Raw genomic sequence first — 26,169 nt, 5'->3', positions numbered from 1 at the left:
CTGGAAGAAGCACTGTTTGAAATACACCTAATCTAATATAAATAAAATAAAAAGTTTGTTTGTGTGTCTGTCTGTCTGTATGCATGTATCTGTGTCCTGCCTGGAGACCAGGCAAGAGGACCGAGAGTTACCAAATTTTGATCTTGGGTACCTTGGCCCAGGTTCCGGATCAAGACGAAGCGTTTTTTTTAAACCAAACCAGGAAGTCTCAGGAGACGTTTACAGGGACATGTAAAAGTAGTAGAAGATAACCGATATTAGTATCGAATTCAAAGTTTTGGCGGTCGCTGAGATCAATGGTGAAACTCCGATTGCATTAACTTCCAAATTAACCCTACTTAGTTGAGGGTCGGGGTACCGGAGATGATAACTGACATGTAAAAATAATCCAAAATGGCCGATATTAATGTCAAATCCAAAGTTTTCGCACTCGCTGAAATCAACGGTGATACTATAGAGGCGTTGACTTCCAAATACAGCCACCATGCGAATAATGGGTTTTTCTGATAGTTATTAATAAATGCAAGAAATAAATTATTAATAATAAATGGGAACAGATAGGAATGCATTTTGAAAGAAAGAAACGAAATTGTAAACATACATAACCATGTATGACTTTACATAATCTATCCTAAACCACGATCACTAATCTAACAAGAAGAAAGTAGACTTTGGTAAATTAACTTCGGGGTCATTTTTCGCGAGGTAGTATTGCACATTTAAAATATGAATATTTAGGGATGCGCACGAGTCGAGACATGTCTCGAATCTGGACTGAAATTCGAGTTGACACACTTTGTAAAATTCGAGACGAGTCAAGACAAATTTATTTCTCGACTCTAATTTTTGAGCCGAGACACGAGTCGAGTCGAGACTTTTCGTAAAAATCTCGACTCGACTCGAATGTGTCGAAAATCTTTCTATAATTTTTAATATTATTTTGAAGAAAGTATTCAGTCAGAAACAGCCTTGAAACCAATTCCAGTATTTATTACTTTAGAAAGGTACCGAACGCATAAACTTAATGGTTAATCTTTCGAAATCAAGATTTAATTTTCAGCTCAATTCCGTTAATTAAAACTAATAATTAATGGCGTGATATTTGATTGTACTTCAAATATAATAATAATAATAATAATAATAATAATAATAATAATAATAATAATAATAATAATAATAATAATAATAATAATAATAATAATAATAATAATGCTCTGGGGGACATACACGTGAGCATGTATCTAGTATAGCTCGAGCAAGGCACAATGACGACCGACGCGTATCGCACACTGTTTGCAGACTACGTACACCCTTGATGACGACCATGTTTCCCAACGGTAGTGGCATTTTTCGACAAAATAATGCACCATGTCACAAGGCCAAGATGTGATGAAGTGGTTCAAGAAATGTTCAACAATGTTCTATATCTGTTGACGATCTGCGAATTACAAGGGGGATGAGAGAAATCCCCATTGGTAATACTATATGCTCCTATAGCCAAAGGAGATTTCCCTCCATGTCAAAGAACTATGTGCTGTGTAATTAAAATGTATGAGTTGTTTTATCTGTTGTGTGTATGAAATAAATTATTAAAAAATGCAACAAATAAATTATTAACAATACATGTGATCAGATAGGAATGTATTTTGAAAAAAGAAAAGAAACGGTAAACATACGTAACCGTATTAACTATACATAATGTGACTAAACTAACCGATGGTAACTAATCTAGAATAATGTAGGAAATATGCAAGAAAGCAATTAATAATAATAAATATCAATATATAGAAATATATATTGAAATATAAATTGAAATATGAAAGAACAATGTTTCCCAGAAGCAACTTTGTAAATTTAGGATTTAGGATTTAGATTTCTGGGCTTTCGGCAACTTAGACCATTTAACCCGTCACGTTCGAGGGATGACATCTCTAGGCGAACACACTTTCCGGGGAAAGGGAAGGAAGAAAGGATTGGGGAAGAAAGAAAGTGATCTGAAACCTAAGGTATCACCCTGGCATCTTCCTGGTGTGAATGTGGAAAACCAAGGTAAATCTCATTCAAGGTGACAGGCCTGAAAATCTTTTAAATTTTTCGACCGAGCGCCCCACCAGGAATCGAACACGGGACCGCCTTCATGTAACCATATAAACGTATGTTTGTCTATTCCATTACATTGCGAATAGGCGAAATTGGAACAATGTTGCATCGGAGTCAGTCAATTAGTTCGAATAAAATCTGTTATTCATAGCACAATCCCTTCGAGGACATTTCCAAGATCGAGGCAGTAACCCACATGGTCGAAAGTAGTGTTTCCACAAGATGAGACGAGAGAAGACTTCAAGCTGTCTAGTCTCGTGAGACGAGACACGAGAAATGTCTCGTCTCGTGGCAACACTAGAGCGGATGAGGCCCACAAAAAGGAGCTGTTATACAAAGTGGTTAAAATTACAGCTTTTAACCACTTTTGTTTGGTTATCACCTCAACACACAACACGACTACAATCTTCCAATCAGTGTTTCTTTCAGAAAAATGTTCCTGGGAGGGTATATTTAGGATTCCGGGGGTACTGCTGGTATTATTCTATTATAGATGTATTATTTTGGTCTCCCCGTGGGGGGTACTCTTAGAGTTCCAGGGGGCAGCACTCCAAAAACATGTCTGGAAGAAACACTGCTTAAAACAACGACTACTTAGTTTCGACCACTGGCGCCCGAAGGGAGGGGGAAGGGGCCCAGCCGCCCTTGCTCATGAAAATATATGTGTAATATAGCAAACTACTTATATTAAATATCAGGCGTAATATAGCAATCAAGGAGATGACTCCCTTAAAAATTCTTCGGGCGCCAAGGGTTTCCAGTAATGAATTATTACGACAGGAATATTTGTCAATATCGTCGGTACAGTCGAAAGGCAAGCCTTCCCCACTTATTCTGAAATCCGTTTTTTCAAAACCTCTGGCGCCACTTCAAAATATAAGAAGGCCCATGTGATTTTCTGATTTCAAAAATGACTTTGGTTCGAATAACATCATAAAACAATAAAACGAAACTAAATTTTATTGTCAAACCAGCATCCTTTCAAACTCAGTACAGGAAAAGGCCTACACGTTTCTGTCTTTGTTCGGAACCTCATGAACAATGGTTAGTTGCTGATGAAACTGGCATTAAGAGAACTTGTATTTTTATAAAGGATTTTTATACATAGATATAACCACCAGCCCTCGGAATGAAATATTCTGAAACACTGATCTCAAAGAATAGTTTAACATTTTACTTGAATCTGGAAGAGTATCACTAAATATTTAAACTTGAATCGGTTGGAAAATAGAAATGAAAGCTGTTTGTAAGAATTATTTAAAAAATAACTTTAGGTCTTCCTTGTTCTTTTAGGATAGTCCTCATTTGAAATAATAAACGCTGGTATACTTTCGAAGGCAATAATTTATTCCGAGTTAATAAATTTTTAAACAATTTCAAAAACTGTCTTTTCATTTTTGAGATATGAGACGATACGCGGAATTTGAAGAGACGTCTCGTCTTGTCTCGGAAACGAGACGGGACAAGTAGTCTGTCTCGTCTCGTGTCTCGTATCAAAGGTTTCTGTCTGGTCTCGTGGCAACACTAGTTGAAAGAAAGAAACTAATGAAATTTTCGGGTTTTACGTCCCACGATTATGCCGGTTAGGCTAAAGGAGACGGTGATGATGAGTAATGAATGAAATGGTGGAATGAACAAAGCGGGAAAACGGAAGAACCCCGAGAAAACCCACGCACACGGTGTTTGTCCACCACAAAGTTCACTTGTCGGGGACTGGGACCGAACCCGGACCCCAAGCACCAAAGTTGAACGCTCTACCACTGAGCCGCCGCGGCCCCAAGAAAGAAACAAATATGTAAAGATACATATATGAGTACACACACACGGATAAAGTAGTCATACATGTATTTTAATCTTCTGACTACTTAACCCCGACTAATTTAAGATTGCAAGAAAGTAATTATTAAGAAGAAATATATACATATAGAAACGTATTTTGAAAGGGAAAAAAAGCAAACCGTACCAGCCGTGATATGAATCTGGGTTGCCCACTCAACAAGCAGACACCTTACCGAATTATCTGCGGCAGAACTTGCAATTTGTGGTTTTGAAGCTTTATTTATACTGTGTGTGTTACGTAACGACGCTACGGGATGTCATTACTAGTGCGACCACCTCATTCAAGACACTTTTTGTAAATTGTTTGAGGAAAAAAGAGTGATTTCGTAAATCAACAAAACGGATCTTGTATATAGAGGGTGTAACTAAAAGGTACGACAAAACTTCACGGGTGGATTCCTTATTGGTAGACAAGCAAAAACGTTCCGATGACCATATGTCGGGAAATGCATCGTTCCAGAATTACGGCCTTTGAGCCGACTACTGGTGTGAAATAGTCACATTCTGATCGCTCCTTAATGTGTCTCAATCTAAACCTCAATATATCAAACTCTGATTAAGATAGGAAGGTAATTTTAGTAGCAACGTGTTCTGCAAAAATTAAGCTTTCCGCTGATATGCATTTTATGAGTGTATCCCCAAGGAGTGCCATCTCCAAAATGCTGATGCAAAAATCAAACATAAAACAAGTAATTACTCTCCCATGTCCACCGTGGTACTCCCATCCATACATAAAATATACAGGGTGAGTCAAAAGTCCTTGGACACCTGCATAAGTGAAAATCGACGGAAAAAGTAAAAAGTAATGATGGGAACAGAGGTTTGATGAGGGGCCGCAACTTTTGATGTGTATGTCATCTTGAAATCCGCCATTTTGGATTCACGTCATTTTTTTAAATGGGAAGAGGGTGTATGACCCATCAAATAACACTAGCTTGAGCTCAGGAATTTAGTGGTGTAATTTGTTTTTCCTATCTAGTACAGTTTAGAAGTTATTAATGTTCAAAGGTGGGAAATAACCTTGATACTGAATGCTACAACACATGTTCTACGTGTTGTTCATTTCGTGCAATGCACAACTGTAGTCCCTGCAACCACTCTGACTGGAGTCTCACACGGAGATGTCTCCTGAAGTTTGGTCACAGGCTTGTTGGATGCGTTCCTCCAGGTGTCTCAAATCACTGATTGTCTCAGCATACACTATCTGCTTAAGATGTCCCCATAGATAAAAATCAAGGGGCGTTAAGTCAGGGGATCTGGGCAGCCACTCCACGGGACCACGGCGACCAATTCACTTCCGTGGCAGTTGTTCATCCAACCATTGATGGACACCAAGTCTATAGTGTGGAGGGGTCCATCGTGCTGAAAATAAGATGGGAAAATGCCGTCAGCGTTCAGGGAACACAAAGTCTGCAACAGCAGCAGATACTGTGGTGCAGTTAAGGTGTTGTAACTGAAAAATGGCCCAATGATGCGGGTGTCCCATATGCCACACCAAACCATCACCTTCGCTGGACTATGTTGTCGACTCGGGTCACCCCAGATCGGATTTGCGTCACACCAGTGTCGACAATTATGTCGATTAACCTCCCCGTTCAAAGTGAGATACGCCTCGTCACTGAACAGTATGCCCTTGACAAACGCAGGATCCAGTTCGTGTTGTTCAGTAGCCCACATGCAGAACTCCAACCGGCGATCGGGGTCATCCTCGTTCAGTTTATGTTGCATGTGCAGCTTGTAAGGATGCTACTGATTGGTGTGCAATATCCGGATAACGGAGGATTGGCTTATTGGACATGCTAGGGACACACGACGGGTACCTCGTGTAGGACTTTTCACAAACGACGCAACAACCGCCGTTGCAGTTTCGTCATTGGTGGCAGTCTTTGGTCGCCCACTACGTGCCCTATCTTGAACAGAGCCCGTCTCTCGGAATTTGGTGATCACGTGAGCCACCGTTCTGTGCGATACCGGTTCTCTGTCTGAGTGCCGTCGGTTGTAGTCAGCTGCTATTGTTCGGTAGCTGCGTTCCACTGATATAAGGATGATTTTGATCTTCTGTACACGTGTCAGACCTATTTTAGATCACCTGGAACAGAGAGAACTGGGTTAGTATCAAGGTAATTTCCCACTTTTGAACATTAATAACTTCTAAACTGTACAAGATAGAAAAAAAAACAAATTACACCACTAAATTTCTGAGCTCAAGCTAGTGTTATTTGATGTGACATACACTTTCCCATTTAAAAAAAGACTTGAATCCAAAATGGCGGATTTCGAGATTTCGGCCATGAATGACATACACTCCAAAAGTTGCAGCCCCTCATCAAACCTCTTTTCCCATCATCACTTTTTACTTTTCCCGTCGATTTTAAAACTTATGCAGGTGTCCAAGACTTTTGACTCACCATATATATATATAGGCGGAAAGCATCGTCCTTTAGAAATACATAGATATCAAAAATATCTTCCTAGGTTAATTAGGGTCTGAGTTATTGAGGTTTAAATTGAGTCACATTAAGGAGTCACCAGGATATGACTATTTCCACCATTAGGCGGCTCAATGGCCTTAACTCTGTAATGATACATTTCCCGACATATGGTCATATGAACGATTTTGCTTGTCTACCCACAAGGAATCCACCTCTGAAATTTTGGCGTACCTTTTTGTTACACCCTGTATATATGTGTGTTGGTGCAACAATAAGTTCCCAAGAATATAGATTAATTTATTTTTGGATTTAATCAACACAACAAATGGTTTTTATGAAAGCAAGGAGCCTGCGACTTAAAGATGGCTAAAGACCGTAAATAAAATTGAAGATCTGAATTGCAGAACATCCGAAGTCCGCCGGAGTACTTTTTTGTTTTTAGAAGAAAGACAAGAAGATTATACTTGGAATGCTATTCTGTTTAGCTAAAATTATTTTGATTTTATTTTTAAAAAGTTTTGACTTGGACTTACGTATTATGTAAGTGAATAGCCCTGAAACATGGATGCTAACATAAAAAACAGAAAACGAAAAATACGAAGAAAAAGAGTGGACTTGGGATGTTTTGTAATTCAGGTTTTCAATTCAAACTTCAAATGGAACTGGGGTAACTCGCAGACAATGGCTGACTTAACACTTTGATAATAGCTGGTGTAATGGCTGGTTTGAGAACACAATTGATATGGTCTCTGTAGCTAAGTAGACTCCCACCTTTCCCCCTCAACATTGGATACGGAAATTAAAAACTTATTTAGAATTTGATTGTTGATTCCAGTATATTTCAAGCATCACTTCTCGGAATCTGGGCCTGTGATATGTCGATATATCGCTATCATCGATATCTATATTATCATATATCAACATTCGATATCGCAAATATATGGACATGAATATAATGATTCTAAATTTTCGATATCGATATTCGGGGAGTGGGGATGCGAGGTATAAAGGTCCCCTAAGACTTGCGATGGATGAAGAAATTAAACTTACTTTTTGCAAGATTGTTTTCTAATCATAATATCTTTATTACCAAACATTGCAATGTAAATACATCCACTTGCAAATTTGCAATATTATATGATGTAATTTCTTAGGCGCTAGAACTTTTTTGTTCCCTGAAGAAAGAAACAAAAAATCACGTGGAAAAGCAAGTACTTCGAACTTTGAACTAGAATTTACCGTAAGAAAGTTTTTTTGTTTCTCTTCCTTGGAGATTTCCATCCGTTTTGGCCTTTGGGACCGCTAATTGACAAAAGGTGCACACATGATCGCTATATGCATTTATGCTCTGAGGCAGAATCAGAGATTTAGAAAAGGAAACGACTTTTTAATAATAATAATAATAATAATAATAATAATAATAATAATAATAATAATTATTATTATTATTATTATTATTATTATTATTATTATTATTATAACAATGGGGTTTACAACTAGGGTCTTGTCTCTTTATCTTGCATGGGAAGGCCGCAAGTCTGCTACGCCACTGGTGTCCCCTATCCTGTGTTTGTCTCTTTTTCGTTTCGTGTAGATATTTGTTTTTGTCCTGTTAGGCTTTCATATGAAACTTTTATATTATGTAACTTTTTCTTTTTATGAGTTTCTTTTTTTGGGTGGGGCGGGGAGAAAGAGAGAAATGCTTTCTTCTGATATGTTTCTTACCATTCATCTTGTTTGAACTGCTTAAGTAAGTCATTTTGTAACTTTTGATGTCATTCAACTCCATCACAATAATAAAATTGTCATTCTTAACAATTTGTTTTATTCCCTTATTTGCAGTTTGCCACACTGATATATTTGTGACAAAATTGGGGTTTTGTCCAACGCCTTTCGAATTCGCAACCAACCCAACCGCCGAGCTTTTTGGGTTGCCTGCTATTGCAGGAAAAGAATTGCAGGTGGTAATGCACTTTTGGAGTCGTGTATACATATATTTCTTTGTTTACTCGAGTTAACCAATTTTTTCTCACCTAGTAAACAGCGATCGCAGTACTAGAAAATGGATCGATCTGGCTAAACATAGAACCACTCAGGAGCCCCTGGGAAATTGAGCACCTTACACCGTGAACCCACGGTCTTTTACGACCTCTATTTTAGGGGTGAATTTGTTCCCTTTTATGAGCACTTTTTAGGGGGTGTACTCGTTCTCTTTTATGAGCATTTTTTAGGGGGTGAACTCGTTCCCTTTTATGAGCACTTTTCCAACCCCTATTTTAATTACGAACACATAGAAGAGCAGATAACACATAAGACTGCGTAACACACAGCAGAGCAGATAACACATAAGAGTACGTAACATAACAAGGGTGTTCTCGTTCTCTTTTATGAGCACATTTTAAGGGTGAACTCGTTCCCTTTTATGAGCACTTTTTCAACCCCTATTTTAACATAGCAGATAACACATAAGATTACGAACACATAGAAGAGCAGATAATACATAAGACTACGTAACACACAGCAGAGCAGATAACACATGAGAGTACGTAACATAACAAGGGTGTATTCGTTCTCTTTTACGAGCATATTTTTCAACCCTATTTTAACATAACAGAAATTACACTGAGACTACGAACACATAGAAGAGCACATAAGACTACGAACACATAGAAGAGCAGAAGACTACGTAACATAGCAAGGGTGTATTCGTTCTCTTTTATGATCACTTTTTCAACCCCTATTTTAACATAGCAGATAACACATAAGATTAAGAACACATAGAAGAGCATAAGACTGCGTAACATAGCAAGGGTGTATTCGTTCCCTTTTATGATCACTTTTTCAACCCCTATTTTAACATAGCACAAATTACAAACACACAGTAGATACATAAGACTCGTTCCACCCCTATTTGAACATAGAACAGCTAATAAAAGAGTATGGCTTATTTTCCAACCCTAATTTTATCATAACAGAAATCACACAGAGACTACAAAACATAGCGAAGATTAAACATAATCCATTTTAGGGGGTGTTCTCGTTCTCTTTTATCAGTACATTTTAGAGGGTAAACTCGTTCCCTTTTATGATTACCATAGCAGAGAATACATGGAGATTACGAACACAGCAGAGAAGAGAATACATAAGACTACGTAACATAGCAGGTGTGTATACTCGTTCCAACCCCTATTTTAACATAGACAATGAGCACATTATAGCAAAGATTACTGAACCGTCCACCCACGGTCTACAGATAGTCATTTTAAGGGATGTATTCATTCTCTTTGATGATCACTTTTTCCACCCTTATTTGAACATAGCAAATTCATTCCACTCCTAATTGAACATAGTAAATTTTTAAAAGTGTATTTATTCTCTTTTATGAGTATCGTTTCCAACCCCTATTCGAACACATCAACAAAGTAGAGAATAATGGGGATGTACTTGTTCCCTTTTTTAACCCCTATTACCCACAGAGGCTACGGACATAGCAGATTACATAGCAAAGAATTATTTTTACTTGGGTCTTATAGTTCATGTGGGATACGCCCTTTCTATGACAATTTTAACCGATTTGGATGAAACTCGGCATATGGGGGTTTTCGGACATGCTGATTACGAATATCATACTTATTTTTACCTGGGTCTTATAGTTTGTGGGATACGCCCTTTGTATGACACTTAAAACCTAATCACTCGTAAACGAAGCAACATATTGAGGTGGTGATTCCACATTTAGCAATAGGTCATCAGGTACTACAAGTTTCAAATATAATGACCATCGAGGTCAAAGGTCAAAATACTTAAAACCTAATAGTTTGTAAACGGAGCCACATATTGAGATGCTCTTTCCACATTTAGTAATTGGTCATCAACTACTACAATTTCCAAAATAATGACCATCGAGGTCAAAGGTTAAAATACATAAAAGCTAATAACTCGAAAATGGATCCACATACTGAGGTGCTGTTTCCACATTTAGCAATAGGTCATCAGGTACTACATGTCCTAAAATTAGTGGTCATCGAGGTCAAAGGTCAAAATACTTAAAACCTAATAACTCGAAAACGAAGCAACGTATTGAGGTGCTGTTTCCAAATCTAGTAATAGGTCATCAACTAGTACATGTTAAAAAAGTACTGATCATCGAGGTCAAAGGTCAAAAACTCGAAAACGGAGCCAAATATTGAGATGCTGTTTCCACATTTAGTAATAGTTCATCAACTACTACAAGTTCCAAAAATAATGACCATCGAGGTCAAAAGGTCAAATAACTCGTAACAGAGCAACGGATAAATTTGTGTGATCTATTCAATTTTGTATCAAGCAGAAAAAGTGAGTGGCTTATTTACTTTTGTATTGATGAAAAAGAAATCAAAGAAACACAATTGTAACTAGCTCAATATTTTTGTGCTACTCAAGTAAACGAAAGAATAAATTTGAATGGTCTATTCAATTTTGTCCCAACGAGAAATGCCATTTTATCTAGGTTAGAATTTTATATCATTTTGTACTACTCAAATAAACAAAAAACCGAAGAAGGTTCATTTTAACTAACTCAGACTTTTATACCATTTTCTACTACTCCAATAAATGAAGGAATACCAGAAAAAAAGAAGTAAAGAATGAATAAAATTTAGGTGGATTATTTTCTTTTGTACCAACTGGAAAAGAGAAGAAGGGCTACTTTAACTAGCTCATTATGTACTGTTTAAACAAACGAGAATTGACCATTATGTAACTTTTGAACTACTGAAATGTTCTATTTTCGTATCAATCAGAAAAACCCGAAGAAGGATAATTTTAACAAGTTCATAATTCCTGTAACGAAAGAATAATTTCGATGTTCTACTTTTTATACCAACGAGAAAAATGAACTAGCTGAATATACGAAATAATAAATTTAAGTGACCTATTCAATTTTGTACGAATGAGAAATGGCATTTTAACTGGCTCAGAAAAAGGCGAAGAAGGACTATTTTATATAATTTTACTACTCAAATAAACAATGGAGTATTTAGTTTTCTACTACCGAGAAAAAAAAGAAATTGCACCATTTTGGAGTATTCAAATAAACAAAGGAATAAATTTGAGTGACTTATAATTTGTGTCAACTCTAAAATCAATTAAACGAAGTAATGCATTTGTGTGAGCTATTTAATTTGAAAAACCGAAGTTGAGTATTTTATACCATTTTGTATTATTTCAACAAACAAAGGAATAAGCAACAATATAGAACACCCCAATAAATGGCACAAAAAGTATAGAATGCTGATCCTTCTTCTCCTTTTCTGGTTAGTACAAATTTATACCTTCGTTTACTTGATTAGTACAAAGTGTTAATTCTTTCCTTTTTTCTGCTTGGCTAGTTAAAATGACCCTTCTTTGATTTTCTTCTGATTAGTACAAAAAGTAGTACAAAATGGTATAAAGATCTGAGTTAGTTAAAATGGTCCTTCTTCACTTTTTTCTGGTTCATACAAAGCTAAATACTCCATCCGAATTTGAGTAAAATGGTTCATGTTCGCTTTCTCAAATTTAGCCCTTCGTTTTGATTAAATAATACAACATGCACTACAAATTCTAAGCTAGATAAAAATGGCATTTCTCCTTGGTACAAAATGGAATAGATCACTTAAATTTATCCCTTCGTTTATTTAAATAGTTAATATGGCATATCTTTGCTTTTTTTCTTGTTACTCCATCCAAATTAATTTTTGCGTTACACAAATTCTGCGCTTGTTAAAAAGGTTTTTTTCGCTTTTTCTGGTTAGTACAATTTTATTCTTTCGTTTATTTGAGTAGTACAAAATGGTATAAAATACTCAGCAAGTTAAAATGGTTCTTCTTTGTTTGGTATAAAAAAGTAGAACACCCAAATTTGTTCTTTCGATCATTGGGGTAGTATAAAGGTATATAAATTCTGAGTTACCTAAATTGGACCTTCTTCGATTTTTCTGGTTAGTACAAAAAAACAGGTCACTCAAATTTATCCCATCCTTTGTTTAAATAGTACAAAAAGGTACAGAAATTCTCAGTTAGTTAAAATGGGTCTTCTTCACTTTTTCTGATTAGTACAATTTTGTTCTTTCGTGAAAATACTCAGCTAGTTAAAATGATCCTTTGGTTGCTACAAAATTAAATAGCTCACTCATATTTATGCCTTCGTTTATTAGACTAGTTTAAAATGATATAAAATGATCCTTTTTTGCTTATTCCTTTGTTTGTTGAAATAATACAAAATGGTATAAAATACTCAACTTCGGTTTTTCAAATTAAATAGCTCACTCAAATGCATTACTTCGTTTAATTGATTTTAGAGTTGACACAGATTATAAGTCACTCAAATTTATTCCTTTGTTTATTTGAATACTCCAAAATGGTGCAACTTCGTTTTTTCTCGGTGGTACAAAACTAAATACTCCATTGTTTATTTGAGTAGTAAAATTATATAAAACAGTCCTTCTTCGCCTTTTTCTGAGCCAGTTACAAAATGGTAAATTCTCGTTTGTTTAAACAGTACATAATGAGCTAGTTAAAGTAGCTCTTCTTCTCTTTTCCAGTCGGTACAAAAGAAAATAATCCACCTAAATTTTATTCATTCTTCACTTCTTTTTTTCTGGTATTCCTTCGTTTATTGGAGTAGTACAAAATGGTATAAAAGTCTGAGTTAGTTAAAATGAACCTTCTTCGGTTTTTTTGTTTATTTGAGTAGTACAAAATGATATAAAATTCTAACCTAGATAAAATGGCATTTCTCGTTGGTACAAAATTGAATAGGTCATTCAAATTTATCTTTTCGTTTACTTGAGTAGCACAAAAATATTGAGCTAGTTAAAATTGAGTTTCTTTGATTTCTTTTTCATCAATACAAAAGTAAATAAGCCACTCACTTTTTCTGCTTGATACAAAATTGAATAGATCACACAAATTTATCCGTTGCTCTGTTACGAGTTATTTGACCTTTTGACCTCAATGGTCATTATTTTTGGAACTTGTAGTAGTTGATGAACTATTACTAAATGTGGAAACAGCATCTCAATATTTGGCTCCGTTTTCGAGTTTTTGACCTTTGACCTCGATGATCAGTACTTTTTTAACATGTACTAGTTGATGACCTATTACTAGATTTGGAAACAGCACCTCAATACGTTGCTTCGTTTTCGAGTTATTAGGTTTTAAGTATTTTGACCTTTGACCTCGATGACCACTAATTTTAGGACATGTAGTACCTGATGACCTATTGCTAAATGTGGAAACAGCACCTCAGTATGTGGATCCATTTTCGAGTTATTAGCTTTTATGTATTTTAACCTTTGACCTCGATGGTCATTATTTTGGAAATTGTAGTAGTTGATGACCAATTACTAAATGTGGAAAGAGCATCTCAATATGTGGCTCCGTTTACAAACTATTAGGTTTTAAGTATTTTGGCCTTTGACCTCGATGGTAATTATATTTGAAACTTGTAGTACCTGATGACCTATTGCTAAATGTGGAATCACCACCTCAATATGTTGCTTCGTTTACGAGTGATTAGGTTTTAAGTGTCATACAAAGGGCGTATCCCACATAAACTATAAGACCCAGGTAAAAATAAGTATGATATTCGTAATCAGCATGTCCGAAAACCCCCATATGCCGAGTTTCATCCAAATCGGTTAAAATTGTCATAGAAAGGGCGTATCCCACATGAACTATAAGACCCAAGTAAAAATAATTCTTTGCTATGTAATCTGCTATGTCCGTAGCCTCTGTGGGTAATAGGGGTTAAAAAAGGGAACAAGTACATCCCCATTATTCTCTACTTTGTTGATGTGTTCGAATAGGGGTTGGAAACGATACTCATAAAAGAGAATAAATACACTTTTAAAAATTTACTATGTTCAATTAGGAGTGGAATGAATTTGCTATGTTCAAATAAGGGTGGAAAAAGTGATCATCAAAGAGAATGAATACATCCCTTAAAATGACTATCTGTAGACCGTGGGTGGACGGTTCAGTAATCTTTGCTATAATGTGCTCATTGTCTATGTTAAAATAGGGGTTGGAACGAGTATACACACCTGCTATGTTACGTAGTCTTATGTATTCTCTGCTCTGCTGTGTTCGTAATCTCCATGTATTCTCTGCTATTGTAAAATAAGGGGTGGAAAAATACGTAGTCTTATGTATTATCTGCTATGTTAAAATAGGGGTTGAAAAAGTGATCATAAAAGGGAACGAGTTTACCCTCTAAAATGTACTGATAAAAGTGAACGAGTACACCCCCTAAAATGGATTATGTTTAATCTTCGCTATGTTTTGTAGTCTCTGTGTGATTTCTGTTATGATAAAATTAGGGTTGGAAAATAAGCCATACTCTTTTATTAGCTGTTCTATGTTCAAATAGGGGTGGAACGAGTCTTATGTATCTGCTGTGTGTTTGTAATTTGTGCTATGTTAAAATAGGGGTTGAAAAAGTGATCATAAAAGGGAACGAATACACCCTTGCTATGTTACGCAGTCTTATGCTCCTCTATGTGTTCTTAATCTTATGTGTTATCTGCTATGTTAAAATAGGGGTTGAAAAAGTGATCATAAAAGAGAACGAATACACCCTTGCTATGTTACGTAGTCTTCTGCTCTTCTATGTGTTCGTAGTCTTATGTGCTCTTCTATGTGTTCGTAGTCTCAGTGTAATTTCTGTTATGTTAAAATAGGGTTGAAAAATACGCTCATAAAAGAGAACGAATACACCCTTGTTATGTTACGTACTCTCATGTGTTATCTGCTCTGCTGTGTGTTACGTAGTCTTATGTATTATCTGCTCTTCTATGTGTTCGTAATCTTATGTGTTATCTGCTATGTTAAAATAGGGGTTGAAAAAAGTGCTCATAAAAGGGAACGAGTTCATTCTTAAAATGTGCTCATAAAAGAGAACGAGTACACCCTTGTTATGTTACGTACTCTTATGTGTTATCTGCTCTGCTGTGTGTTACGTAGTCTTATGTATTATCTGCTCTTCTATGTGTTCGTAATCTTATGTGTTATCTGCTATGTTAAAATAGGGGTTGAAAAAGTGCTCATAAAAGGGAACGAGTTCATTCTTAAAATGTGCTCATAAAAGAGAACGAGTACACCCTTGTTATGTTACGTACACTTATGTGTTATCTGCTCTGCTGTGTGTTACGTAGTCTTATGTGTTATCTGCTCTTCTATGTGTTCGTAATTAAAAAAGGGGTTGGAAAAGTGCTCATAAAAGGGAACGAGTTCACCCCTTAAAATATGCTCATAAAAGAGAACGAGTACACCCCCTAAAAAGTGCTCATAAAAGGGAACAAATTCACCCCTAAAATAGAGGTCGTGAAAGACCGTGAGTTCACGGTGTAAGGTGCTCAATTTCCCAGGTGCTCCTGAGTTGTTCTATGTTGAGCCAGATCGATCCATTTTCTACTACTGATCTCTATGACTCTTTTAATATAATGGATGTAATGGATGTGTGTTACTGAGCTTATGTGTGAGTATCGTAAGTGTAAGTGTTGCAAACCTTTTTCAATTTCTCCAAATATTAAATTTTCCCTCCTTTCTAAATTACTTTCACACTGTTTCACTCCCCTTGTACTTGAGATATCTCTTTGAGTTTTTAATATAACACATCTGAATGTATGGGATATGTGTTACTGAGCATATGTTTGCGTACCGTGACTGTCAGTGTTGCAAACTTCTCTAAATTTCTTCAAAAACCCGTTTTTCCCAGTTTTTTAAAAATATTTTTCTTCTTGTTCTACTACACATTGAGCGCGATGGGTAATAAATGCTTACCGTTGGAATGTGCGTTCCATGCCCTTTCCAACGAGGTATCATTTATTATTCTGGGATAGTTAGGAAAGGAGTAGAGAGGCTTCAAACCTACAGTTCTGCGATTTCCTTAAAATTTTAACCAAAATCTACTATAACTGACATTATTTCAAAATCTGAGGGTGCAGGACCAAAATTAAGATCAGATGCATTTTCAGCAGCTCGAAAACTATAAAGAACACCTGCTTACATGCAGAAAAATTTTTTGAAGTTGAATTTTGTGTTTTCGACCCCCGGGACTCATTCACCCTTGCCCCGCCTTGTCCATCGTTGGTGGAGCTTGTCCGAGTTATGAAATTGAAAGACGCGTTATTCGTGTTTCAGTCTCCTAATTTTTTTCATATTGGTCTGCAACTACTAAAAGTCGTATCGATAGGGCCTATATTACTGAGAGCCTCTGTCCTGCAGTTCTCCAAGTGGCTAGAATCTCAATAGTCTTCGGATCACACCGCAATTGAAATTAGTTTTAAATTACCTTTTTTCTTGCCACCCTCTAGAGGCCCTTCTTATTGGAAGATGAATCATGAGTTAATGTTACGAGAGGAGGTACGGGAAGCTTTTTCCTCTCGTTTCCTCTACTGGTGTCGGATGCAGAGATATTGCCCATATGTAAGCTTATGGTGGAACCTTTACTGCAAACCGAAAATTCGTAACTTTTATCAGTGTCGCGTCAAAATTGCACGTGCGGATGATAGTCATTTACATGAATTCTTGTATCGAGCACTTTGCGAGTTCTGGTTAATCCCTCCTTCGCTTACAAACTTTGCGCATATCAATAGTATCAAACAGCGTTTGAAAACGATTTATTCCCATGATTCCCTCCAAGCCTATTTGTCAGATGATTTTTACCACCGTTTCTCCGATAAAAGTACTGCTATTTACCAAGTCAATTTACTTTTACGACAAAGACGTTCTACGGCTATTAATTCTCTAGTTCTGGGAGACGGTACGTTCACCACGGACGCTACACAAATACTGTTTTAAGTGAATTTAGACGCTATTATACGGATTTCTCGATCTAGCGTCCCGTGGATGCTACCTAGACCACGGATTTTCTGTCTATGATATCTCAGCCACTTTCAGAACACGATAGCAAGACTCTTATGCAACCGATTACTGCGAATAAAATTTTCGCTGCCCTTTGCCGGGTGTGGGGTCGTAGCCCCTAGTGGGGAGGATGGCTTGACGCTCCAGTTTTACAAACAATATTGGACATACCAAGGCACTCATCTCACGTCTTTATTTAATGCTTACTTTTCTGGTGAAGCCTTTTGTCGAAACATGGCTATTATGGTGCTCATTCTCAAATCCACTTCTGCGAAAGTGGTTCAAGACTTTAGGCCCATTTCTTTATTATCGGTGATATTAAATTATTCACGAAAATCCTTACAGCTCGTCTACGTCCACTTATGCCGCACTACATCAGTTCGTTTCAAGCTACACTTCACACATAATCTTACGTATACCCTTCGCTCTTTGCGGGACCTGTTTTCCTACTTACATTTTCGGCAAGTACCGGCAGGTGCTCTACACGTAGAGTTAGAAAAGGCATACGACAGTTTCGACTACAGTTTTCTTATGCAGATTCTCTCGAAGCTTGGCAGTTTCCCATAGCATTTCGTGCAGTCTTTGCGAATTTTAAATCTACGGCTACTTTCCGCATTCAAATTGACGGACATCTTTTCCCTCTTATCCCGATGAAAGTGGGTCTTAGACAAGGGTGTAATTTATAAACTACCCTATTGCTCTCGCTCTAGATCCTTTTCTCAGGAAATTTGCAACATTTGCAACATACAGGAAATTACATCCCCCGGGCCTTCTCGTTTTCTTAGCCAGAACATTTTCGCGTTTGCTGATGACATCAATATTACCGGTGTGGTTTCCACGCAGATGTGGAGTGTCTTCGATGCATTACAGCGTTATGCCTGTTGTTCAGGATTACATTACACGAAGAAACAAGCTATTCCAATTCAATGATTTTCATTTACCCAATCCCGACACTGGGACTCCCCAAATGCCGCATGTCTCCTCTGTGCGGATCTTAGGTGTCCCTTTTACGTCAAACCCTACCCCTTTGTATGACGAAGTTTGGTTAGCACTCTTAACCGAAATCTGTCACCTGTTGTATTCCCAGCGATTTCGTCGTCTCTACTTATTGCATCCAAGGCAGTTTATTAATATTTATGTGGTTTCTAAACTGAGGTACAGAGGGCGCATTTTCCAATTACCGGAAATCTACGCGAAACGGTTTGAATTTTTATTTTTGTGGAATATTTGGCGCGGTTTCTTCTTTCGCATCAAACGTCCAGCCCTTAACCTTCCCCGTTTTATGGGAATTTTAGGACTGGTCAATATAGGTATTAAATGCCGAACCTTGTTTTTGCTTGACATCTATACAGCCATCTATAACGCTGAGTCCATTACGTACCAGTGGATCCGTTGTTTTTAGCCGAGTTATCAGTTCCCTCTCAACCTTCCGTTCATTCAATTCTATGACTGTTGCCCTTCTTACATTCTCTCATTAATACAGTACTGGACCTATGCTGGTGTGGCACTAAACCCTGAGGGCCATACTTTACGTACCTTGTACCATTTACTTGCGTCTTACACTTTCGATTCGACTCTCTTACGTATCCCTTAGCGTTTTCCATAGATTCATTGGTCGCAAGTTTCGGCTAACATTTCTGCCCCCGTTTTGCCTTCCTATTTCCAGGCGACCTGGTTTCAAGTAGTTCATCAGTTAATACCTAACCGTGCTCGTCTCTATGAGCTGCATTGTCTCCCTGACGCTCAGTGCATCAGATGTACCCAGGAATACACGCTGTCCCACCGTTACACTTGTGGCGTCGGTGGTCCAATTATTTGGAATTGCCTCACGACTTAATTAGGAAGAATTTGTCGGCGACTCCCCATCAGTTTACAGTGTCGTACATTTCGTATCCAGATTTCTGTTTTATCCCACCTACAAATCATCACGCCCTTTTTTCTCTAGTCCATGCACCATCGTTTACATTCATCGCTACGCCCCGTTGATGGACGCTCACACTTATTACGACTATCTTAAACGCACTCGTTACAAGCTTTTCTCGTCTGCGTTGAACAAGCGGTATTTAATAGATTTCTAGCAGTAGCACTTTCGTGAGTCCTCCCTTTCCTGTTCGTTACTGCTAGCTCCCATTCGGAAGCGCTCTCAATTGTTATGTTAGTCTTAGTATATCTACTTGTGTCTCAGTATTGTTATAGTGTTTAGTTACGGAGTGAACGTATTATGTAAATTTCTGTAGTCTTATCCAGTCCCGTATATGTATAATAAAACTCAGTAGGTGAGTGGTTAGCACATTGAATTTCTATTCGGTAGACCCTGGTTCGAATTCCGGCCAGGCTGAAACTTTTTAAAATGTTTCAATTTCAATGCATACTCAGTGTAACAAGCAATATCTTCACTTTCCTAGAAAGAAAGAGATGTTGGAATAAGGAGAAGGTCTGTCAATGGAGACAGTCATTTACAAAACTTATTTCCAGCAGTTGTTCTAGGTTTGATATTTTCTACTTTCAAGCATTTTCTGATTCATGTGTGCTCAGTGTTTTTATTTATTTGAATATATAATATATAATGAAATAATACTTTGCATACACAGCAATATTGGTATTAACATATGATGTTCATTGGGCAACACGCTCTGAACTAGAGAGATTGATCTCAGAATGGAGGAATGTTTCGTGCGTCATCTACTCACAATTTTACTTGCATTAAGACCTGAGTCAGTGCTACCAACTACTGGCAGAGCTGAGAAAAGTTACGTGTAAATTGGGTTGCATCTGTCTAGGCGTTCTCACAACTACAAATGACCTGGACCCCAAGTAATGGAATTATAACAATCAGGGGTCCAGGTACTTATGTAAGTGGCTGTACAGAGGCAACTATAAGAGTGTCCTCAGACTTTGATAAAACACTGGCTATCAACTTACCCAGCGTCAATGAATCCATCATCTCTGTTGCATTTTGAGAATTTTTATTTCAACTTTATAGACAGCTAATTTCGGATGACTTAATGCTATTAATTTTTGCTTTAATTGTTAATAAATTAATATTCCTAATTGTTTTCCATTGTACTATTCAAATAATAAATCAAGTGTGACGTCCTGTGCGTACATCGGCAGAATTTCCTCTTTACAAGCGAACAATCTGTTGGGATCATCTGTGATTCTTCCTGAATATTTAGTTAAGTGAGGTATGTGGAATGCTAATTTAGGTTGGATCTCTTGCGTGTTCCCTGAATCCATCATATTGTTGTCCCTCTCGTCTCAAGTTGCACTTTCTGTTTTCGTTCTGGGTGTATATTTCACGTTCTGGGTCTCCCGTCTCAATTATTACCTTTTAAAGAAAGAAAAAAGATTCTGCAACATACCTGACAAAAATGCTCCTAATTGATAAATCCGAGTAGAAATATCCTACCCTGAATCTCTGGTAGTTCTCACAATGCAATTTTCTGTAATACTGGGGTGGCACAGTAGTGAAATTACACGTTCACAGTGTCTTTTATCCGCCACCTTTTATTACAAAAGATTACTACAGTATGATAAATATTCTCTAAGTTCTAAAAGCTGTTAATAAGAGCGTCCAAAGACACAGTAGAGTCTTTAATTCCTTCCTGATCAATTTGTATGGTTCAGGTGTTATTTTAGGATGCTTCACGGTCCGGAGCAGCCGAATAGAGCAAGTAGATTGACGTTAAGAAACACTCTACTGCCCAGAGGAGTCGAACAGAGTGAGTGGTTATAAATACGGCAACCATATGTCCCGTTTTGACAGGGACAGTCCCGTTTTCGGGGCATGTCCCGGCCGTCCCGTCAGTAGATGGGAAAAAGTAGTATTTGTTCGGTTTTGTGCGAGTGAAGGAAGTAAATAACAAACCCAGATCTTACGGGCATGGCGAGAGAGGTTGGTAACTTGGAACCTGGCGAGCGAGAGTATTGGTTGAGTGTTGGCAGCACTGGAAAAGTCCGTAAAACGCAAGGTGGTGTTCGTTGTCTACAGAAGACTTTTCTTCTGAGGATCGTGTGCGTCCCGAGCAGTTTGTTGTACAATTTAATTGCGAATTTCTTTCCAGACGTGTGGACAAAGGGCAACACGCGGATGTTTAAAAGTTAGCGATCCTTAGCTATGGCTATTCCTATACTCTGATAATTTATGCTTAGTCCACTCGGAATTACTTGGCTCATCCCCCCTCCCCCCAAATGAGATCCTTAATGAGATGAGAACATTGGACCTCACAAGTTAACAAACTTGATTTACTGAATACAATAGGAACTTCAATCAAGTACGATTGGAGTAATTTATGTATTCCATTTATTATCCGTCTTAGGAACTCTTGAGTTCATATCTTCGTCACGCGATACAAAACGTTTTAATAACTGCTGTGTGTACGTATTTGCTGTATACAGAAAGTAAATTTTAATTTTTGTCTTATTAAAAAAGTTTGATTAAACTACTCTTTTATGCTAGAAAATAGGTGATTATTTTACAATAATTTAAAATGAATTTTTAAAGTGCAAATTTGGTTTTCTTTCATGACTTTGTGGTGTAACGAGTTTTGAATTGTTGTTAGCCGGGAAATCTTGCATACGAATATGATTTATGGTTTTAGTGTTATGTTCGTTTACACTCCCAATCCAGTAAAAAATTTCGTTTCCACTAAATATATTTGTAGATGTATATGAACGTGTCTATTTCCAGAATATATATAGTGATCTACTTCTACTTTTTAATTTAATTTAATTTTTTTAGTTGTCTCGTTTTTAGCTTTTAAAATTATGGACACACTACTTATAAAGGAGTACTCATGGCCCAATCCAGCCGTACAAAGATAATTTTAAGGAGGAATTCCATGGCTCAAAGAAGCCGAACAGAATGGGTCAACGTAAGGAGCACTCCGAGTAGAAGTGGTATACGGTCTATCTGAGAACAGACTGTCACTGCAGTGTTCGCTGCTTTTTCTTTTAAGGAGAATCTTGAAGTCCCTTTCGGCACTGGCGCAAGTATAGATCACGTATCCTTTTTTCGGTCCCATGTGACATCAAGTGATGATACATACCACGTGGTCTGGCAGGCGTCGCATAGCTGGCTACCTTACAATATTTAAACATTGTTTAAGCATATTTAAACATATTGCAGTATTTGACCTTTGACGCGCTTTTAGCATTTCACCTTGTTCTACTTTGCAAGGGTGTGATCATTGTTGTACTATCACTATGGAAAGTCTGTGTACTGGAATAACTTAACTAGTGGAATGGCTATAATAATAACATAAGGCTAGGCATACTACGCATCTTACCACAAATAACCAAAAAGTAATTTTTATGACTTTCTTTTTTCCAAATCTGGGTTTAGTCGCTACCCTTCAATCACATTTAATAATTCTAAATACTACTCCGCATCTAATTATCCATAGAACAATGGATAACTGCATCCATAAATTATCTCAATTCAACGCTACCTTACGCACGGATTGTGTACTTTAAAGCCGTTTGAGAATGTGCTTACATCACAAACTATTTCTGTTCAACCGTTACTTTAAATGTCTTCATACCAGACATACAAAGGAAGAACAATAGGTTGAAAATTCAAAGTGGGATGGGTGAAATGAGTTTGCACGTATTCAAGGGCGCCGATTTCTCTGTAAATTTGGTTGGGGAGGGGGAGCTTTCAGATGCCGAAGGTATACATATGAAGATTTTAAGACAAATTGCACTCAAATTATGCCAAATATTGTATATTCATAAATACAATAGGGGGTCCACATGAGCTTTGGGGGACCCGGGCTCCCTCGCCCGGGATCGGCGCCCTTGCAGGTATTATATCTAATTAGACGTCAATATCTTGGAATGCCTGTATTGCTTTAGATCGAACATATTGTAAAAGACTTTAAGATTGCGGGAATCTTGTCAGCGTACTAACTCACACGAACAATATTTTTCTAGTGTATAAATAACTCAAGTATCTGCAAGGTGCATAGAATGTTGTAGAGGAATTTATGAGTAAACTTGACATGAAGCTATAGAGTAGGGAGTATTTTGTTTTCCAAATAGTTCCTACTCAGATAACATCGTTTAGCGGTGACCCTGAAGCTTGAATTGGTGAACATAATATTAGGTCACTGGATGTTAACGAAGCGTTACGGTAACTAGGATACCACTTTATTATTAAGGACAGCAAATTTGTCGACCTCACTTATGAGTATAACTCCGTTATTGGAAAGAGAGAGTCTTCTACGATTGAAACCAAGGCAGACATTATATCTATTATCTTCTGCCACGATTTATTTTATATATGGATTGCAGCCGAGATGAGAACTACTGTATTGGACTTAATTGATGGTATAGCATGCGCGCCGACTACGTGGTACTCCGGGGCTCCAGCACCCGCATCCACAAGATTTCTCGTTTGGATCCGGGTTTGAACCCGTTTTTCTTGCGTTTAATTCAGTTGCATTACCGACTGAGCTAGGGCAGCCTCAACTTATCCTTCTAGTACCAGTATATTTTGGTTTATCACAGCACAGCCTTTGGAACAGTGTTCATAAAAGATTTTAACTAAAAAGTATAATCAATCAAATGTCGAGACTTCCCTGAAAACATAGCAAGTCCCACCATTGATATGGATTCACATAAACTTTTGAAAACCGGCGCCGTTGTGGTGTAGTGAGGAAATTTGTATAAAAGTGCGATGTCTATTGACAACAAAACTCATTTGATGGAAGCGGGAATCAAACCTGGGACTTAATTGTGCAGAAGTGAACGCTCTATCACTGACTAGGATTACTAATAAAGTACCAATTAAATCGCATGGGTCATAGCTGAGTAAATTATGAAATGAAGAAGAGTTAGCTACATTTTGATTAGTTGATTTTGAGTTTAACATCCCTTTCAGCAGCGAGGCTATATGAGACGTGGACCTACTGATTAACTTGGAAACCGAATCACATGAGCTCCCGCCAGGAATCGAAATTTGTATCAAGATTCCAGATTAGAAGTGAGCTTTCCTTATCCCGTCCTCAATCTCATTGTAAAAATGGAAATAATATTTAGAAAGTAAGAATCCCTTAATTAGTAAAACGAATGAAATATTTAACATAGTGTTATACATAGGGCCTTATACAGAGTCGTTTGGACGTATGATTAGCGTCATACTAAAGGCCTGACTACTGCAGGAAACAAATGTTAGTCGAACTCTCTAGAATTGCACTAATCACCCGCACTGGCGCAAATCCCGGGGGATAAGGGGTATATGTCCCCTCCAATCTTGGAACCGAGGGGACCTGTCCTCCCCAATAATCCGATTTGAAATGTGTTTTTGGGGAGAAATTTGAAGATTTTGGTCCGCTCGCCACAAAGGAAAGTGAGATGAATTTGATATCCCCCAGAATAAGCCTCTAATCTGCCTGTCTCCCAACGTTGAAAACAACTCTGATCCTCCACAAGATTGTTTTTCAACTTCTTAAATATTTTTTTTCGGACTTCGCAAATATATATATACATAGACAGATTTACGCTCCTGGTCACCCGTCAGAACGACTCTGCATAAGATGGATAGTCTCTTGCAGATAGTCAGTTTGGGCTGAGTCTGTGAATGCAGAATTGAAAGAATATTGAAATGACCACTAAACAGATAATCATACAAAAACTTGTAAACGCGTAATATGTCTTTGTTGAAATCGAAAGATGTAGCAGACTGACTTGTTTTATTTTAATGGTATTGCCCGTTCATGGCCTTCGAAATGTGAGGGTCAGTCACTGGTGCAGCAAGAGGTCGAAGGCTCCGCAGAACCAACCGGGTAACCACATACCTAGGTATATATAAATCAATTCAGGGTGTTTTGTTCTCATGGCTTCTGGCAAAGGAATCAAGGTTTAACTGTTACATCTTCAAAATTAACCCGTTGATTGGAAGCCGCAAAAGACATTCCTGCATCAGATGTATCTTGCTGATTGCAGGTGCTGAATACCATTTTGCGCTGGAACCCCGAAGGAATTTGTTACGACAGAGCCCATACACATGAAGTTTTGGAACTTAAGGCAATGTTTTACTGATAAATTATTCCATAGAAAATATTTTTTGTCTTGCATATGCTACTTAATTTTAATTGTTACAAATGAGTATGCAACTTACATATAATTTATTCCAGACATTCTGCAAGAACCGTGAGTTATCTCACTCTTTAACAAATCAAGTTTGGACTTACTCCCATATTTTGTGGATATGGAGAGGTGGAAGCCAATATCCGGAGTTACTTTTGGAAGAACCCCTCTATTTGAGCAATGATCTTAAGTACATCATCTATGGATTTCATTTAAGGGAGGTAAGAAATATAATTTAAGGAAAACACTTGGAATTTTAATTTGTGTCACTAAGCCCTAAATATGTGCTTATGGACAGAATCGAATTTTTCATCGAACAAGGTACAGTCAATAAATAATACTAATTTCTTTGTACATGAGTATTAGTACGAAACTTTTTATTTCAAAATACTGGGTGGTGTCTCCATTCTTTATTGCGTTAATTGAGGTACATGAATGCGAGTAGTTGTTAGTTAAATATGGCTGCTCCACTATCAACGTGCGCCATCGAAAAACACCAGGAGAAATATAAAACTTGAAGTTACTGGACTGCATTGTCTGTCTCCTGGTTTTTATTTCATAATAATGAAGCGATTAGTCGCTTGCAGTTGCGAAATGATTCAGCTTTATGGGTAATGCGGTCCAAATGCGCCTGCCTGATCTTCTTTCATGCTTCGTTGTGATCTTCGGATTGCTGCTTTGGGATCCATCTTCTGCATACTTTCCTGTACTGCAGTTCGTCGTGAACAATGGTGCAAGTTATACCATTGTTAATGTTGAATTCACTAGCACCAGCATCAATTGTGAATCGTCAATCCTAACGGATACCATTATCAATCCT

At 37.4% G+C, this 26,169-nt stretch overlaps 1 protein-coding gene across 1 annotated transcript in view; it reads left to right on the top strand.

Annotated features, from left to right (window-relative positions):
* LOC145673364 (uncharacterized) overlaps nucleotides 1–26,169 on the top strand; it is a 779,808-nt gene that overhangs the window by 721,838 nt on the left and 31,801 nt on the right. The window contains exon 32 of the mRNA XM_081743004.1: nucleotides 25,397–25,570. Coding sequence (XP_081599130.1) covers nucleotides 25,397–25,570 — 174 coding nt within the window. The remainder of the gene's footprint in view (nucleotides 1–25,396; nucleotides 25,571–26,169) is intronic.

The sequence above is a fragment of the Thermobia domestica genome, chromosome 16 (genome assembly GCF_964235325.1).
Source record: "Thermobia domestica chromosome 16, izTheDome1.hap1.1, whole genome shotgun sequence".
Classification (NCBI taxonomy): domain Eukaryota; kingdom Metazoa; phylum Arthropoda; class Insecta; order Zygentoma; family Lepismatidae; genus Thermobia; species Thermobia domestica.
This window is presented reverse-complemented; position numbering and strand designations above follow the sequence as displayed.